We start from the raw sequence: 20,469 nt of genomic DNA on the forward strand, positions 1-20,469 counted from the left end.
GTAAAGGACTTGAACAGATATTTCTCCAAAGAAAATATATAAATGCTTAATAAGCACATGTAGAGATGCCCAACATCACTAATTATTAGGTAAATGAAAATCAAAATCACAATGAAATACCACTTCACAGTCACTGGGATGGCTAATACCAAAAAACCCCCAACCACCCAACCAAACAAACAAAAAAAACCCCCAGATAATAAGTATTGGCAAGGATGTGGTGAAATTGAATCCCTGTGCATTGCTGGTGGGAATTTATAATGGTGCAACCACTAGGAACACATTATGGAGGCTCCTCAAAAAGTTAAACATAGAACTACCATATGATCCAGCAATTCCACCCCTAGGTATATGACAAAGAACTGAAAGCAGGAACTTGAGCTATCTATCCACTGATGTTCATAGAAGAATACTTAGAATAGCCAAAATGTGGAAATAACCCAAATGTCCATCAATGGATGAACAGATAAATAAAAATGTAGTATGTACATACAATGGACTATTATTCAGCCTTAAAAAGGAAATTTGATACATACTACAATATGGATGAATCTTGAATACATTATGCTAAGTGAAATAAGCTAGATACAAAAAGACAAAAATCATATGGTTCAATTTATATGAGATGCCTAGTCAAATTCATAGAGACAGAAAGTAGAATGGTGGTTGCCAAGAACTAGGGAGAGGAAGGATTGGGAGCTGCTATTTAATGGGTATGGAGTTTCGGTTTGGGAGGATGAAAAAGTTCTGAAATTGGATGGTGGTGTTGGCCATACAACAATTTGAATGTAGTTAATGCCACAGAACAACACACTTAAAAATTATTATAATGTGAAGTTTTGTTATGTGTGTGTATATATGTGTATATATATTTAAGATTTTTATTACTGAAGCATAGTTGACATACAATGCTATATTAGTTTCAGGTGTACAACATAATGATTTAACAATTCTACAGATTACTCAGTGCTCACCGTAAGTGTAGTTACCATCTGTCACCATATACCATGACAGTATTTTTGACTATATTCCCTATGCTATACTTTGCATCTCTCTGTGACTTATTTATAACCAGAAGTTTGTGCCTTTTAATCCCCCTCACCAGGCAGCCCTGGTGGCTCAGCGGTTTAGCGCCTGCCTTCGGCCCAGGGAGTAATCCTGTAGTCCTGGGATCGAGTCCCACATCAGGCTCCCTGCATGGAGTCTGCTCCTCCCTCTGCCTGTGTCTCTGCCTCTCTCTATCTTTCTCAGTCTCTCAAGAAAAAATAAATAAAATCTTTAAAAAAAAAAAAAATCCCCCTCACTTATTTCACCCATCTCCTCAGTCCCCTTCCCTCTGGCAGCCACCAGTTTGTTCTCTGTATTTATGAGTTCATATCTGATTTTGGTTTTGGTTTTTAGATTACACATATAAGTGAAACCTTATGATATTTGTCTTTCTCTATCTGACTTATTTCACTTAACATAATACCCTGTAGGTTCATGCACATTGCTGTAAATGGCAAGATCTCATTCACTTTTATGGCTGAGCAATATTCCATTTTATATATATATTACATACACCACATATATGCCACATCTTCTTAACCCATTCACCTATTGATGCACACCTGGGTTACTTCTATAGCTTGGCTACTGTAAATAATGCTGCAAAAAACACAGGGGTGCATATATCTTTTCAAATTAGTATTTTCATTTTCTTTTTTTTTTTTTTTTTTTTTTTTTTTATGATAGTCACAGAGAGAGAGAGAAAGGCAGAGACATAGGCAGAGGAAGAAGCAGGCTCCATGCACCGGGAGCCCGACGTGGGACTCAATCCCGGGTCTCCAGGATCGCGCCCTGGGCCAAAGGCAGGCGCCAAACCGCTGCGCCACCCAGGGATCCCCGTATTTTCATTTTCTTTGGGCAAATACCCAGTAGTGGAATTACTGGATCATATGGCAATTCTATTTTTAATTTTTTGAGGAGCCTCCATACAGTCTCCACAGTGATTGCTATGTTATGTATATTTTATTACAATTTTTCAAAAAAACATCTAATGCAGAACAAAAAATTAGGAGCTTCCCAGAGGTCTTTTTTTAGCAAGTATAAGCATCCTTGCTGTCAACTGACATCTCTGCACAAGAAACCATCACCAACCTAGCCATGAGTTAGTGCCAAGAGCATAAGCAATCCCCTTTTATGTGGCAACTTCAAACTACTTGATCTCAGATTTGACACTGAGCCAAACTGATTCTAATTAGGACTTATAAAAGCATCGTCTAACATTGTCTAACAGCAACAAGTCAGTAACCCTGACAGCTCGTTTATTTGCAAAGATGAACAAAAGTGTACTTTAAGTTGAAGTCAGCACTACTTCCTGCCTTTTGGGGTCATCTTATTTCCCTAGAAAAAGAAAGGCCTACAGTTTTCTTTTCCCTTTTTAAAATTTTTATTTAAGAGAGGCGAGGGGACGAGGGAAAGAGAGAGAATCTTAAGTAGACTGCACACACATGAGGCTGGATCTCACAACCCTGAGATCATGGCCTAAGCCAAAATCAAGAGTCAGATGCTTAACTGACTGAGCCACCCAGGCACATCAGGGCCTACAATTTTCTAGAGAAAACTTCTTACTTAAAAATGACACTGTGAACAATTCCAAAAACTGTTAAGTTCAACATACACACAACCTCATACCTAATGTAAATACTTTACAATAATTAGAAATCAATTCACCAGTCTTCAAAATACTTGTAGGAACATGAGAAAGGAGCAAAGAAAGGTATGTTTAAAAGATAAAGAAAATGCTATCCACAGAGTTAGGTGATTTAGCCCAGGGCACAGTGAGAAAAGAAATGGGTCCAATTTCCTCATCTGGTTGCTCTGCTCACCGTTATTGTCTGAATGTTTGTGTTCCCCACCAAATATACATGTTGAAATTCTAATGTTCAGTGATGGTATCAGGAGGTGGGGCCTTTGGAGGGTGATTAGGTCCATGAACAGAATTAGTGCTTTTTTTTTTTTTTAAAGATTTAATTTATTTATTCATGAGAGAGAGAGAGAGAGGCAGGCAGAGACACACGCAGAGGGAGAAGCAGGCTCCACGCAGGGAGCCCGACGTGGGACTCGATCCTGGGTCTCCAGGATCACACCCTGGGCTAAAGGCAGGCGCTAAACCCCTGAGCCACCCGAGTGTCCCAGAATTAGTGCTCTTAATGAAAGACCCAGCAGAGGTCCCCAGGTGCCTTCCACAATGTGAGGACACAGAGAGAAGTCTGCAGTCTGCAACTCGGAAGAGGGTCTTCACCAGAACCCAACCATGCTGGCACCCTCAATTTGGACTTCCAGCTTCCAGAACTGTGAGAAAGAAATTATTATATTTATAAGACACCAATCCATGCTATTTTGTTCTAGCAGCCATAATAGACTAAGACATTCTCTGAAGCTCACTTAATTCTAAGATTCCATGCTTACTCTCTGAAGGAAGGGTGGAAATCAGATCAGAGCTAAAAGTATTTAAGCTGCTGGCTCATGGTTACCTGACAAATCACTACATAAATACCCTCAAGATAAGGAAACCCAAAGACAAATCCTACAGGACTGCAATTTAAAATTTTCCTTAACAACATAAAAAAAACAACTTGATTTTAGAGACGCCTGGGTGGCTCAGTGGTTGAGTGTCTGCCTTTGGCTCAGGGCAGGATCCTGGGGTCCTGGGAACATCCCACATCAGGATCTCCACAGGGACCCTGCTTCTCCCTCTGCCTATGTCTCTGCCTCTCGGCCTCTCATGAATAAATAAATTTTTAAAAATAAAAAAAAACCCATTTGATTTTAAAAATGGGCAAAGGACTTGAATAGACATTTCTCCAACGAAAAAAATATACAATGGTCATATACAAATGGCCAATAAACATATGAAAAGACGCTCAACATCACTAATCATTAGGGAAATGCGTATCAGAACCACAATAAGAGGGATCCCTGGGTGGCGCAGCGGTTTGGCGCCTGCCTTTGGCCCAGGGCGCGATCCTGGAGACCCGGGATCGAATCCCACGTCGGGCTCCCGGTGCATGGAGCCTGCTTCTCCCTCTGCCTGTGTCTCTGCGCCTCTCTCTCTCTCTCTCTCTGTGTAACTATCATAAATAAATAAAAATTAAAAAAAAATGTTTTAAAAAAAAGAACCACAATAAGATACTATCTCACGTTCATTAGGGTGGCTCATCCCTAAAAAACCAGTTAAGTAGTTCCTCAAAAAATTAATAAAGTTACCACATTATTCAGCAATTCCACTTCTAGGTAAATATTCAAAAGAACTGAAAAGAGGATCTGTATGAGATATGTGTATATCTATGTTCATAGCAGCATTATTACAGTAGCCAAGAGGTGGAAGCAACACAAGTATACATCAACAGATGAATGGATTTTAAAAATGTGGTGTATACATGTAATGGAAAATCATTCACCCTTAGAAGGAAGGAAAATTCTGACCTGTGCTACAACATGGATGAATCTTGAACATTAAGTGAAATAAGCCAAGCACAAAAAGACAAATACTGTTATGATTCCACTTATGAGGTACCTAGAGTAGCCACATTCATAAAGACATAAAGTAGAATAGTAGTTGCCAAGGACTATTCCTTGGGAATAAGAGGGGAAGAAGGAATGGGGAGCTTCTGTTTAATGGGTGTGAAGTTTCAGTCTAGGAAAATGAAAAACTTCTGGTGAAGGATGGTGGAGATGGTTTACACTATGTTGTGAATATACTTACTACAACTAAAGTATACACTTTTAAAGCTTCCTTAAAATAAGAAAAAAAGAAAAAGTGAATCCTTGCTGCCCTGACTTTAGGATTCAGCTAGTAACTCCCTGTAGTTTATGACACTTTCCTCATTTTATGTTAGGAAGCTGGAATTTAGGAGCCCAAGGGCTTTCCTCTCAAACCTGTTTACAAAACCACCTACTAGTTAGGGGGCAAAATTCATTGATTGCATACTAACTGGGCACTATGTGCCACATACTCTAGGACTTATGAAGACATGTAAGGTAATACCTGGGTTTCCAAGGAACTTAAGGTAGAAAATATACATGTAGGTACACAACTACCATGCCAGGAAGTAGAAATCACTAGGTGCCATTATGACAAATAAGATGCCTGGTGATTTACAAAAAAGGCAAAGCAGAATAGATTTGCACATTGAGCTGACCTTGGGTAAAGACATGAAAAAGTGGGCACCTGAGTGGCTCAGTGGTTGAGCATCTGCCTTTGGCTCAGGGCATAGTCCCAGGGTCCTGGGATCAAGTCCCACATCAGGTTTCCCATGGAAAGCCTGCTTCTCCCTCTATGTCTCTGCCTCTCTTTCTGTGTCTCTCATGAATAAATAAATACAATCTTAAAAAAAAAAAAGATGAAGATGATGTGAAAAAGGTGAAAGGAAGGGGCAGAGAGAAAGCAATGGGTATCGTTTCAGCAGAAACAGGAAGCATGGCATAGCTCAGTCCTTGAGACCCCGCTCATATACCTGGAGTATGTTAAGAAGCCTTACTGCTTCATATACGCTACCTGATTTCCAACGGTCAGTATCTGAATCAAGGCCTAGGAGACCGCAGGCTGCTCTGATGAACAAACACTTCTTGGAAGCACCACCAACCAATGACTGATGGAAGTGGGTGTGTCGATATTCTAGCTTCCTTGTTCCCCAGGTGGGTAACTCTTGACATGTGTGTTGAATATTCTCTCCTCTCAGGATCAAACTCCAGTTGCCCACAGTTGTCGCTGGCTCACTAGATCACCCTTCCTTTCCCTATCTTATTTCCTCACTCTTCTAGTATTTCTTGCATTTCCAAATTAACTGTGTGCATCTGAAACTTGAACCCAAAATAAGACACATGGGGAGACAAAACATAGGAGAACTATCCACTGATTATTTGTATATATGATACGTACCTTATTTATTACTACTCAGCATCTCATTTCATGCTCTATGTTTAAATGAGGCTTAAGACTTTGTATAGAAGTCCTGCTACCCTGTCCCCCACCCAATACCTTTCTCAAACTAAAACAAAAAATAAGTATTAAAAAAAAAAGTGGGGAAAAAAAAGTGAGACAAGGCTAGGTTTATCAGAGGTTTACTATTTTATAGTGAAGGATCAGAGCTTTCCTTTGCTCAGCTATTCAGCAGAGAAAGTCATGAAAAGGTAAAAGGGGACTCCCAGACAGAATGCTGACTCAGAAGACTGCCTTAGAAGGAAGTAAACTCCCACAGAGTTAAGGCCTCTGGGATTTAATAGGACAGCTCCTAAAATATGTAGAAAATGCATACAATGTACAGGCTTCCCCTCAGGGATAAGGGCAACTCCTGACCCTCTCTTCCTCTTGGAACCATCACAAGGGAACAGCTTGGGATGCTTTCCAAGGCAGGGGTCTTGACCCACTGCCGTCTAGTCAGACCGTTTAAGTGTTCACACACACTGGAATCACAAAACTGCCCTGGAATTCATTTATGGCATGTCATGGTTGTCTGCTGGGTCCTTTCCAGCATTAAAAGTTGGCTGCCTGGGATACTGCTGACTGTGGGAGACTGAAATAAAAATGAGTTCATCCTTTATTCATTAAACAAATATTTATCCAATGTCTACTATGTGTTGGGCACTGCTCCAAGGAAAGAAATATAGAATTGACCAAAAAAAGATGCTGTCCCTGCCCTCATGAAGCTTCTTACATTTTATTGGGTGAGGAGAGAAAGAAATTACGTGCACATGTAAAGTGAGAAGAGAGTGGAGAGAGGGGAAAAAAGTTAAGAATACGCACCCCGATGTTTATAGCAGCAATGTCCACAATAGCCAAACTGTGGAAGGAGCCTCGGTGTCCATCGAAAGATGAATGGATAAAGAAGATGTGGTTTATGTATACAATGGAATATTACTCAGCCATTAGAAACGACAAATACCCACCATTTGCTTTGACGGGGATGGAACTGGAGGGTATTATATGCTGAGTGAAGTAAGCCAATTGAGAAGGAAAAACATTATATGGTCTCATCAATTTGGGGAATATAAAAAATAGTGAAAGGGAATAAAGGAGAAAGGAGAAAAAAATGAATGGGATATATCAGAAAGGGAGACAGAACATGAAAGACTCCTAACTCTGGGAAAACGAACTAGGGGTGGTGGAAGGGGAGGTGGGCGGGGCATGGGGGTGACTGGGTGACGGGCACTGAGGTGGGCACTTGACGGGATGAGCACTGGGTGTTATTCTATATGTTGGCAAATTGAACAATAAAAAATAAATTTATAAAAATTAAAAAAGAAGAATACGTATTTGTGTCTGATGGTAATAAGAGTTATAAAGGAAAATTAAACTTAAGAGGTCAGGACATACAGAAGGTGCTAGGGGTTGGTTATTTCTGTTTTATATAGACTGGTCACAGAAGGTCTCTCTGATAACATGGCATTTTTGAGAAGAACTTAAATGAGAGAACAAGTTGTATGAGTATCTGGAAGAGTCCTCCAGGAGAGGGGACAGAGTTCTGGGCTATTTAAAATATACAGTAGCCAAAAGAGCTCTTTTGTCTTTTTTTTTTTTTTTTAAGCTTTGCAAAAATACAGATTATTTCAGGCAGGCTGAATGCACAGTATGTTTAACATCATTAGAGCTGTTGAAAATGCTCCCCTCTTCTAAGGCTGTGTTGGAAGGGCCAATCTTCTCCCAGGCCCTGCTAAATCTATTAGTGTTCAAGAGGGCAATTTGGGGCACTGCTAGTCTTGATTGGCTTTCTCACAGATATTTAAATATTTGCTGTGGGATACAAGGAAAAATGAGCAAGAAAACAAAGAACAAGTAGTGTCAACACCAATCACTACCAAAAGAAACCCAAAGTGCATAATTATATTCAAATTTAGAAACACTATAATTATTTGAATTAACCAGAAAATTGAACTTCACCTCAAGTGGTGAATTGAAGGTACAGGGTTTTCTCCCTCTTTTCCTTTTCATCTTGATAGCTAATTTCAAATAGTCTCTGCATATTCTTACCCAGAGAATCTGGTGTTGAATCTGAGTAAAGGCTTCTGGCCTAGATAACAGAATGGTTCAGCAACAGATAACCCTTTAAAAATAGGTAAACCATAGAAACCTAATAGAAAAAATGCACCAAATTCTCACACTTAATATTTATGCTCCCTTTTGTGATAGAAGACTTCACAAGCAAAGTTCACATTATTTTTTTTAAAGATTTTATCTGAGAGAGAGGGAGAGAAAGAGAGAGTACAAGGAGGGGGAGGGGCAGGGGGAGTAGCAGGTTCCCTGCTGAGCTGGGAGTCTGATGTGGGGTTTGATCCCAGGACCCTGGGATCTTGGGATCATGATCTGAGTCAAAGGCAGATGCTTAACCAACTGAGCCACACAGGCTCCATTTAAAACACTACCATGAAAAAACTTTAAGATTGTTCAATTTTTAAAAAGCAAAAACTAAAGAGGTGATATTAAGTTTATGGCCAAGTGAGGACATGAATATAAATAATTACTTTCTCTCTTAGTTCTTTTCTTTGACTTTATTCTAAACAGTGAAGGGGTAAATGACAAATTAAAAACTTACTTCATATGAATCTTTAACTTTATATCCTACTGAGATGAATAGGGCAGGGCTCCAAAGAAGGAGAAAAAATATTTTAGATAGTCTATTACCTAGGCAATTAAAGGTCCATTTCCCAAAATACTCTAGATTGCAGGGGGGAGGTGGGAGATCCACACGCTATTTCAGCTCAGAGAGGGGGAGATAAAGTTAATTTTAATTTGGTTTCGTAAGACGGTGACACCAATATAAAAATGAGCGTTAAGTTGTACGGGTTCATATCATCCATAATCCTTCCCAGCTGCCCACAATGGTTAAAGGTTGCCTACATTCTGATCTATCTCACTGTTCATTCATTCTGTAGTCCAAAAGGACGGCCTGTTTACTGATCTTGAGGCAACCTAGTTCTAAACAGAGCTAACCTGAGGCCAGTGCATTTTACCTAATCCTTTTATCTAATCCACTATCTCTATGGAATATTAACTTGGTCAAACAGAGGGACACAATAACTGTTCTTCTCAACAGATTTCAAGAAGAAACCACCATCAACATGAAAGAAAGATTACTGCATTAGCACTCTGTCACTGTCTCATTTGCCCACATATCCTTGTCAATCCATTAACCATTATAGAAAACAGCCATTTACCTAACACTTCCACTCTCTAGTAGGCTGCTGCAATGTCCAGTGTCCCCTCCAGAAACTCCTGATGCTTTCATCTTTTAGCATTCTCAAATTACACAAGCTTCGAGAAAGATCTTTTTCTATTTGCAAAGGCATTTTGTTAACTGAATACCCAAAGAAGCCCATGCGCCTAAATACAGAGACCGCCTTTAGAGTCACCAAGTCACAGGAAATTTTAAATAACCTAAAGGTTCAAAGAGGGATCTAAGCATGGCCTGACCTGTCACAGCAAAACTTCTTACTAAATAGAAAGTTCTTAAAAAAAAAAAAAAAAAAAAAAAAAATTGAGGAGGGGGATCCCTGGTAGCTCAACAGTTTAGCGCCTCCCTTTGGCCCAGGGCGTGATCCTGGAGACCAGGGATCAAGTCCCATATCAGGCTTCCTGCATGGAGCCTACTTGTCCCTCTGCCCCCACCCCCTGTCTCTCATGAATAAATAAATAAAATCTTTAAAAAAAATCAAAGGAAAACAAAAGAAAACCCAAATTTATTAGTTATCTTCTAGCAAAGCAACTATTTTTTTTCACGCTAATGCTTTTATTTAAACATGTTACAGATAACCCTATTAACAGTATTCTAAGGCCTCACTGGGTTTAGAAACATAAACAAAAACTGTCCCCTCCCTCCCAGCGAAAGTCCACATAAAAACAAGAAAAGGTTCTACATGGCAGGACGGATAGGCCATAACCTGATGTGCTCCAAGAATAACCCATTAATGTCTTAACAGGTCTTTTGGTAACAGAAATCTCTTTCAGCTTCGTATCTCTCTAAGTGTATGTATATGTATGTGTAAGTGTGTGCCTGTGTGTTTGCACAGCATGTGATATTCCCAAACATCTGTTGATAAAGAAAGGAACATATCAGTTACCCCTCACTGAATAGCGATCAACTCACAGTTCTCTCCAAAGCTCCTCCCATAGTAATTGATTAATTATTCTCCAGTAAATGGCATGCCTGTCTAATTAACTGTATTGGATAGAAAAACCAGATGGTTCTCTCTAGCCTAGATTAGTAACAGTAGAGAAATTGCTATTTAAATCAAACACAACTCTTACTTCTCCTTGACCTTTTGCCAGAAAGGGAAAAAAAAGTGAACAATTTTGTGACGTGCTGCTTTCTAGAAGACTATTTCCAGAAACAGGTTTGCAATTAGTATATAATATTTGTATCATTTATACCCAGTTCCTGCCACAAATGCCATCCAAAGCAATCCGGGCAATTTTGCTTTGGAAACGGCCAAAGCCACAGGCTTATTTTATTTGTGGTAGGAGAAGTAGAATTCTGTTGGCTCCCAAAAAAAGAATACAAATATGCATACCCATAAGACTACCACTATTTTTTGCATGTAAAGTTACATGACTCTTGCTTCTTTGGACCACTTGCCATTTCAGCTCCATTAGGCTTCTGGAATTCTTTGGTTTATTAAAATAACTAACTCTTATGGGTTCTAAGTAGAATAAATTCTATTAATAAAGAAATGTTCCATAAAGAGAGCCAATAATAGTCAAATAATCAGTAGGGAAGAAATGTAAAAATGCTCTAAATCTCCAACAGCTGCTTATAACAAAGTAGCTTGCCTTACTTAAAGATGGATTTTTATTTGGCAAAACTCTTTTGGAAAACTAAGCAAGATGGCAGGCAATCAACTCAATGGCCTTCAGCACTGATCTCTCCTCTGTGGGCCTCAGTTGTTATATTTGGGGCCTGGGCAGTGTAGAGATAGCATCACTTATTTCAGTCCGCATTTATCACTCATTTCAGCCTGCATATGAGTATTTATACTCTTCATTCAAGCAGGGGTCTCCAAATATTCACAGGAAGAAACATTACTTTCCTTTTTCTCCAAAGTTGGAAAATACTTGAAAAAGAGGCAAAGGTACTGAAAGTAAAATCTCTAAGGAGGATAGGGCAGGTAGAGCAGGAAATATTATACTCTGTTCTCTTCATGAATATCTACCAGCAATTTCCAAGTACAGCCCAGCCTCCAAGGCAGGAACTATACATTAAAGGAGAACTGTCATATGTTGTGTCACCAGATCACATCAATTCCTTTTGTTCCTAAGAAGAAATCAGCTCACCTGAGTTCCTTCTCAGCTAAACATTTATAAACTAGATCATATATAGCAGACCTGCTATACTCCAAAACCTTTTTAGGCTTTGCAAGCTCTAAAACTGCATCAGTAAATGGACTAAAAGATCTAATCCATGGGTTAAAATCTTAGTCCAGGATTGCTAACACCCAAAACCTCTAGGTTTCAGGAATTCCCTAAACTCTTTAATTTCATATACAAAATGAGGTGCGTATGTACATTTTCCTGAAATAAGTGTTCATAGCTTTTAGATTTTCAGAGAGGCTCGGGATTCAAAAAGGGTTATACACATGGCTGATTTAATAAGTTATTTTCTTTTTTCCCCAAGATTAAATGCTAATTTAAAAAAGCGCACCACACAGTATAGAAATCAACATTCTCTCCCATAATTCTGTGCATCTGGGACTATAGAAATGTCACTGTCCCTGCCCCACATCTTCAAATTAACATTCTCAGGTCACAACAATAAGTCTTCCCAAAAGGGACCTTCCGGAAAAACAAGCTATTTCCTCAGCTCATATTTCCCTCTTTTTGTAGCATGCACCAGCAATCTATCCAAGAAGTATACATTGGGGAGTAAGGAGGGGATCCACCAGCAAGCCCACAGTTGTTGACAGCCATAATATTAGAGACAAGCACAAAGGGATAGGTCAACGTACTGGCAAAAAATCCTGTGACAGCTTGGGAATAACTCATTTCACTCATGGTAGAAACCCCACTGTCCAGTGCATAGGTATTGACGAGGTAGGCCAGTGAGTTACAGAGCCACAAAGAAATGATCTCACCTAGGGGACAAGGAATAAGACCTGCAAAAAATCCTAGGATGCCCTCTTCACGATAGATGGTTACTATGGAGTCATAAAGTCCACAATACTTGGATTCTCTGCCAATGAATTGTACCATAGATCTCAGTGTGATCACTGCAGAAGACAGAAAAGATTTTTAAAACTACATTGAGATAAATTTTGATAGCCCGTAGAAGGGATGTGTGATGAGGGTAGCAGCAGAACTGGCCATCATTTTTCAAGTTGTCTCCTTGATAACTTGGTCGAAGGAAGGTGTGACTTCTTTCTGTACATTTCCAGAACCTAAATCCTCAACCTTGTCACATTCCTGGTAATGCTATAAAACTTTACCATGGACCACAGTTCCAAGGACACCTGAACACAGTCTTGGGAGTTAAGCCTGTGAACAACCCATGCTTCCCATCGATGCTTGCAATGTGCTGAGCATAACAAAACAACCAGGAAGCTGACATGCTTGCCACCCAAAAATATATATATATATTTTTTAAGATTTTATTTATTTATTCATGAGAGACACACAGAGAGAGAAAGGCAGAGACACAGGCAGAGGGAGAAGCAGGCTCCATCCAGGAAGCCCGACGTGGTACTTGATCCCAGGTCTCCGGGATCACGCCCTGAGCCAAAGGCAGATGCTCAACCGCTGAGCCACCCAGGTGTCCCACACCCAAAAAATATTTCGTCCTGTTGTTGGAGGAAGAGGCTCATATCCCACCTGGATGAGCACCTTCACATACATGAGCGGCTGGGATAGGATGCTGAGGCCAGAGCCCGGGAGCACCTGACTGGCTGCGTCCACCATGATGGTGGATGGACAGACAGACTGAGCCACCAAGCGACCACAGACGGACAGACAGACCGAGCCACCAAGCGACCGAGCCGCTCCCAGATCACGTGCCAGGGCTGTCGGCTTCACTGGCCCTACCGCAGCACCCGCACTCGCACGCAGCGGTGGGCACCTCCCCTCCCAGGCCCTGCCCACCACCCCTAATAAGTTATTTTCATACTAACTTCTCTCTATAAAGTAAGTCTTCTAAATAATTCACCTAAATAACATATACAACAAGGAATTCCTTTTCCTCCTTAACCCATGGAAGATGCTACTAAAACTTGCTCTGTAGAACCCAGGTGGCAGCATGTCTATGAGGAAGAGAAGAGAGCGTGATCACAGGCAAGAGACTGAGTCTAGTTCTCCTTCTGTGACTGATGATATCTGCTGTTTCAAACACTCTAGGCCTCAGCTTCTCATGGGAGTAAAGTCTGTCACTGGGAGGATTCAGCATGAAATGAAAGTGCTTCAGAAGCTAAAAGGCTAAAAATATACAAGATACAAAAGAAAGACGAGGGATCCCTGGGTGGCGCAGCGGTTTGGCGCCTGCCTTTGGCCCAGGGCGCGATCCTGGAGACCCGGGATCGAATCCCACATCGGGCTTCCGGTGCATGGAGCCTGCTTCTCCCTCTGCCTATGTCTCTGCCTCTCTCTTTCTCTCTCTGTGACTATCATAAATAAATAAAAATTAAAAAAAAAAAAAAAAAAGAAAAAGAAAGACGAAGAGAAGAAAATATTGCCTCAAGTCACAAAGCAAGTCAAAGGATAGACCCCAAGTGTGTACCTTTATTTCAGATAAAGAAGAACATATGGCATGCCACACCCCCAGTGAGCTTAATCAAGGCTGCACGGAGTTATAAAAAGAGCAAAGTTAGAACTTTATAGGGTGCTTCACTGGCCCAGAGCACACTTACTGGTGAATGCCTGCACCTCTGCTATACCCATATAATGTCAACACAGAAAGTTGAGTGATGATGTAATGTCTGAGGCCAGGCCACATATTCAAGGCCATTTTGTTTGACTCACAGGTTACAAGTCAGCTCTTCTCTCCAGGGGATGAGTTAGGATGATTTCGTTCTCATGATTTTGGGGACCTTGCCATCTATCAAGTTTAAAAGAAAGACCTGTATAAGTCATCCCAGTGCTCAGACCCTCCAATGCTCAGCTCTTTCGAGAAAACTTTTTCATACTTTCCCTTTCCTTCCGCATCCCATTTTCAGCAAAAGACAGGAATTATAAGGCCAAGTCTTAGGTAAGACCAAAGCAAAAGGAGATTTAAAAATTACCACACTGTCCATTTCCAGGCCACATATACCTGTTAGCCTGAAAGACTTACTTCCTAGAAGCCTGAGCTCTGCTGGACTTTCACAATCTAGGGCAAGAACCATATAAGGAATTGTGAAAGAAAGGGAACAAAAGCCGAGTGCTGCCTTACAAGTGTGTGCCAGAAGAGCTAGCAGGTGGAAAATTGGCCTTCTTTTTTAACCCTGTTAAGAGATTGGCTCACTGAGTATGCAGAGGGGAGTCGGAAACTGGAGAGACAGAATGTACCCAGTCAGCCTTCAGGGAGACAAGGAAAAACAAAAAATCCAAGTATGATGGTGATAGCAATGAGGAGACCCCTTGGGTTCAGGCGGCCTCCAGAGGAAAGAGTCCTATTTTATTTATTTATTTATTTTTTTAAGATTTTATTTATTTATTCACGAGAGACACAGAGAAAGAGAGAGGCAGAGATACAGACACAGGGAGAAGCAGGCTCCATGCAGGGAGCCCAATGTGGGACTTGATCCCAGTACTCCAGGATCACACTCTGGGCCGAAGGCAGATACTCAACCACTGAGCCACCCGGGCGTCCCAAGAGTGCTATCTTACTGCAAGATTCCTCAGCATACTTTAAGACTATAAGGTGGGCTGGTTTAAAAAAAAAAAAAATTAGCTATATTTGGGCTAATTGTTTCTGTTGATGCTCAGCCAATCTGATGTCACTTAAGCCACTTTATCTGATGACAGAAATTATTAAACTTGAATAATAAAAAGATTATACTAGAAATAAACAAACTGTATTTTTGGCCAAAAGTAGGGAAGAGATTGTATATAGGCTTTATTTATTTATTATTTATTTATTTTTAAGATTTTATTTATTTATTAGAGAGAGAACACAAGCTGGGGGGAAGACAGAGGGAGAGAGAGAAGCAGACTCCCCACTGAACATAAAGCAGGACTGGATGTGGGGCTGGATCCCAGGACCCTGAAATCATGACCTGAGTCAAAGGCAGATGCTTAACCGACTGAGCCACCCAGGCACCCCATATATAGGACTTTAAATGAAAATCCTGGGGCCTGTGGCTGGCTCATTCAGAAGGATGTGTGACTCCTGATCTCAGAGTTAGGAGTTTAAACCCCACCTTGGGTATAGCGATAAATAAATTTTAAAAAATTAAATTTATTATTATTAAATTTATTTTTAAAAATAAAAATTTAAAATTATTTTATTATTATTAAATTTATTTTAAATAAATTTTAAAAATTTTTAAATAAATTAAAAAAAAAGATTAAAAAAAACTCAAAGAGGTTATTATCTGGCAGTCATAGGTCTACCATAGCATCTGACACACAGCAGATGCTCAGTAAATATCTATTTTCTTAATTTAAAAGATAGGGGGAGGAGGAGGCATGACATTAAGGGTTCAGTAGGAGACAGGAAAAAGGAACTTGTCTCCACTCACCTATGAATTAGTGACAGACCAAGAAACTAAACATGACAGAAAAATATTATGCGGAAGCCAGTCTCTACTGCTTCTCAGTTGTCTCTACTGACAACTCAAAAATCTGGGTTCTAGTCTTGGCTCAGCTACAAACATGTATATGTCTTATGTCCCCAGTGTCTCTGAGCCTCAGTTTTCTTTCTTGTCTGTAAAAGGAGGGTTATACAAAATGATCTCCAATAGCTCCATGATTAGAATTCATCTACAATGAAAAAAAAAAAAAGAATTCATCTTTTTTCATCAATGACAGCAGTGAACACAGGGGAGACACAAAGTAGGCTCAGCCTATTTCACACACTATATTCCCAGAGTCCAATTTTCTGAAATGTCAATTTCATTTTGAGGCTGAAGAAGTACCAGTGAACCTAGGCTAGTCTAAAAGGAAGTATAGGCTCTCTGGCACAGTTTCTGGGTCCATTTGTGTAGAAAGACTAATCTCACTGTAATTAAAAGCCAGAAGACTGTCTTAGTGTCTTTCTTGACCATGTTCATTCCTATTATGGAAATTCTCAGATTCCTCTCTGGGATGGTTACCCAGCCTATGACTAAATGAAGAGTTCCAGAGCACAGAGCCTCCAGCTGTGGGCATACTCGAAGTATACAAGAACAAGTGCAAATATAAAGACCAATATAAGGAAAGAGTAGGCTTTGGAATTTGAAAGCCACAAAAAAGATCCTGTCTGGACTAGTCAAAGAATATACACGTCAGTCCTGCAGATCATACTGCAACAGTGGCAGCTGCTGCTTTAGCTCTGAGTGTGGAAAGTCAGAGCCTATAAATCATTCTGAGAGACATGTTCCAGCAATGAGACTGTAAGTTTGGCCTCCTGTGCAGCACTTAGACAGTATAAGCTCAGTAGATTAGTCTCATTGAAAATCTATTACTTAATTCATCCTTATAAAGCCCCTAGAAGTTGAGCAGGAAAAAATGGTACTTATCGATTCTGATTTATAGTTAGAGAAGCCTTAGGCCCAAAAAGCTAAAAACCACACATTGACCAAAGTATTCAAGATCTGCTTCAACAAATATTTATTGTACTCTCACTGTATGCCAGGTATTGGAGACAAGACAATGATGAATTAGCCACATTTCATTTCTTAGTCCTCAAGGAATGAACAAATAGCCTAACGTAAATCTCTGCACTTCCTGTTCCCTAGGTTATATACTTTTGATAATCTATATGGGGACTATGAACAGACTTGAAAGATTTCACCTCTGAAATGGATCCAAAGTTAGATTCAATAACTTTGCATTCTCTGTCACAGAAAACTACATAAAAAAAAAAAAACAAAAAAACTATCTAGTTTATAAGAGAAGTTATAGTATCCATAGACTTCTCCCATAGGATAAAAATCACACATAAGAGGCGTCTGAATGGTTCAGTTGGAAGAGTATACCACTCTTGACGTTGGAGTCATAAGTTTGAGCCCCATGTTGGATGTAGAGATTACTTACATAAATATTTTTGTAAAAACACACAATAAATTAGTCAAGTCTGAATAGAAAAATTCAAAAGCCAGCCAATATTTTTACCATTATATATAACCTTAAAGGCAAAAATAACTACATCTGATTGTACAACAGGACAACCTTCTCTGGTTCTGCCTATGGCAATACCTGTCCCAGTGTATCTGGGCAAAATGGGTTATTGTAATCTAGGACAGAGGTTCTCAATCAGGGGAAATTTCCCCCCAGAGGACACTTGACAATGTCTGGAGACATTTGTGGTGGTCTGGGGGATGACTGGGGGAGACATTATTGGCATCTAGTGGGACAGGCCAGGGATGCTACTAACTATCCTGTAATGCACAAGAAAGCCCCACAAAACATATAATTATTCAACCAAAATGTCGATAGTGCAGACGTTAAGAAACCATGGTCTGGGTGTTCTATACATTGGCTAGAGGCTTATACTCTGGGTCTTTTAAGGGCTCCATGCAGACAGGTTTTGGCTGCTAATACAGCAACTGAAAGAAAATTAACATCTATTTTCCTTTACATCTTTCACCTTTCTCTCAGCCCCCATAATTCTGGTAATAAAGCCTAATAAACCATTACATTTAGTGCCTGCTTTTTATTGGTTATTGAAATAAGAATCACATGCATTAAGAGATTGACAGAAGATAGAAAATCCATGTAAAAGCAAGGAAGAAAGGCAATAAGGAAGAAAGGAAGGGAGAAAGGGAGGGAGAGGCTTGGTTGTCATTTCCACAGCTAAATGAAACTAAATCAACCAATCTAAAGAGTAGACAATGATCTGTTCTGTTGTGAATCTGATCATGTCTAGAAACTGCTTCTTCCCACCCAAGAAAACAAATAGCCTATAAAAACTAAGTCATTCAAGCATTATGGCTTCTTTAAGGAGACATCACTTATATAACTGAGGCCACCTAGTGGTTTCCATTGTGGATCACAGCTAAGTGGGCCTTAGGATTCTGCCTTCAACATAAATTCTGATTTAGATATATATTCTCTATTTACAAAAGGGACATCCCTAGTCTAGACAACTTAAAAGATATTTTCAGTTTCTTTAACATTTAACTCAATGCAACAAGCGTTTATTGTGCTCCTATTGCATATATTAGTCTAAGCTCTGATATTGGGGAGCATATAACAATTCCAGTTGAGGAAGAAAAATCTTAGCTTCTGCCTTCAAAGAGCAGGGTCTTCACAAGTTGCCCAAGAACTGTTTTTTTAACGTCCCTCACCCACAAAAAAACTCTAAAGAGGTGAGTACAGCATGTGAGAATTACATCACAGATGATGATGAGCCTAAAGAGAACACTAAGCATCAGCAAGAGACTAAGTTCTCTCTTTCCAATCTAGATGTGAAATAGCATAAGGTTTGTTCTGTTTGAAAAGAAAAAAATCTATTTTTTTATTTGATCAATGCTTTCTATGTTTGTCTTTACTCAGTTTGATTATTGAGACCAGTCTAACTGGTCCACTCACTGACACCCACTTCAGAACTTCTATGGCCAAGACAGACAGGTGCAAGAATGCCAAGCATGTTTTTATACTGCCAGCTCTAAGTCAACATCAGTATCTCAATTCCCAGTGAGACTGTGAAAAGACTGGAAACATAGCTGGGTTCTCCTTCCCAGTTGTGATGCTGGATATAAAAAGAAAAAGAGTCCGCATCTGGCTTCCTCTCAAACAAAGCTGCTCAACCCATCTCATCCAAGAGAAAGATGCCATCCCAAGGGGCCATTCAGGATATATATCTCTTGGATGATACTTAGGGTGTTTCATTCATCATTGTGTTTCATTGATACACACAAAAAGTCTCTCTTCTTTTGGCAGGCTGATTTTCCATGGACTCCCTCCTTTCTTTTGAAATGACACATTCTTAGAACCTTAAAGTCTATTCACAAACCTGGAAAAGTGAGGTTACTCAGAACTATACTGTGGCCAACCTTAGTTCATGGTATGTGCCTCATATTAACCAATGGCCAATAAAGTGCTAATAAAGAAACTCACTATTATGCGAGTGTCCAGAGACACTGTGTGCCTCAATTGTTTCTACCTGACACAATGCTAAAGAGAAATACAGAATCACATAGAAAGAGCAATCTGAAGAAAGCATGAATGTGGGATGCAGGAAACAGAGGGCACCTACCTGGTCACGATCCCCGGCAAAGCAGCAACTTTTCATGGTGCAAGAGTTGAAGTAACCCTGATTGTCAAACTGGAACACGGGCAAGCGGGAGTGGATGTCATACAGCACAGGGGGCAGGCGACGCCTCAGGGCCAGGAGCTGGGTGCCGTTGCTGTTGAATCGCACGCTCATAGCACTCTGGAGGGATAGATTGCCACCATAGCGCAGAAGAGAACTGGAAGGCAGGAAGCATACGGATTGGGCATGAGGCAGGCAGGACAAGTCTACAAAATGACATTTACTTCTTCCCAAAATGTGTCCAGAATCTCCTGTCAGGCTTGTACATCTGAATTTCAGCAGAGAGGTCCTAATACTATACTGTTTATTCTGGATATTTTTAAAAACAATAATCATTTTATTACTGGGGCACCTGGATGGCTCATTCGGTTAAGTGTCTGACTCCAGCTCAGGTCATGAACTTGGGGTCCTGGGATTGAGCCCTGCATCAGGGTTCCTGCTCAGTGGGGAGTCTACTTGTCTCTCCCCCCCCCACCCCTTCCTCATGCTTTCTCTTTCTCTCAAAATATTTTTAAAAAATCATTTTAGGGGATCCCTGGGTGGCTCAGCAGTTTGGTGCCTGCCTTCAGCCCAGGGTGGGATCCTGGGGTCGAGGATCGAGTCCCATGTCGGGCTCCTTATGTGGGGCCTGCTTCTCCTTTGTCTGTGTCTCTGCCTCTCTGTGTGTGTGTGTGTGTCTCTCATGAGTAAATAAATAAAATCTTTTAAAAATAAAAAATAAAAAAATAAAAAAATCATTTTATTACTTAAGCATTTATTTTTGAATTTTTAATCTGTTCACAAGAACTTTTTATATTCTATATAACTAGATGGTAAATATTTAAAAATTCCAATTTAAATGCAGAGCAAGTAGTATAACAATTAGAAAAGCAAGATGACTTGTTTTCTTATATAATTCTCAACAAACTTATATGTATTTGGTTAATATATTTGGTTACTATATTTATCTAGTTTCACTAGGGAGAGTGATATGCCCTGGTTCACCTACCATTCTTCTGTAGTCTCATAATATTCCTAACACACACACACACACAAAACTCACACGGTATGGTTCCAAATAATTTCTTTTGAG

The 20,469-nt window shown here is 40.0% G+C and overlaps 2 protein-coding genes across 4 annotated transcripts in view; both read right to left on the minus strand.

Moving 5' to 3' along the window:
* DCAF5 (DDB1 and CUL4 associated factor 5) overlaps positions 1–20,469 on the minus strand; it is a 103,573-nt gene that overhangs the window by 30,834 nt on the left and 52,270 nt on the right. For all 3 annotated transcript variants that reach the window (XM_038545055.1, XM_038545054.1, XM_038545056.1), the window contains exon 6: positions 19,341–19,554. In XM_038545055.1, coding sequence (XP_038400983.1) covers positions 19,341–19,554 — 214 coding nt within the window. The remainder of the gene's footprint in view (positions 1–19,340; positions 19,555–20,469) is intronic.
* LOC102154824 (mitochondrial carrier homolog 2-like) lies at positions 11,647–12,241 on the minus strand. The gene has a single exon (XM_038545057.1). It carries the CDS (start codon positions 12,224–12,226, stop codon positions 11,834–11,836), a length of 393 nt encoding a protein of 130 aa, XP_038400985.1. The 5' UTR covers positions 12,227–12,241; the 3' UTR covers positions 11,647–11,833.

The sequence above is a fragment of the Canis lupus genome, chromosome 8 (assembly GCF_011100685.1).
Source record: "Canis lupus familiaris isolate Mischka breed German Shepherd chromosome 8, alternate assembly UU_Cfam_GSD_1.0, whole genome shotgun sequence".
Lineage (NCBI taxonomy): Eukaryota > Metazoa > Chordata > Mammalia > Carnivora > Canidae > Canis > Canis lupus.

Bases quoted from the DNA above. Each gene is read 5' to 3' on its own strand.
- LOC102154824 (XM_038545057.1), bottom strand. From the start codon at position 12,226: ATGGTACAATTCATTGGCAGAGAATCCAAGTATTGTGGACTTTATGAC.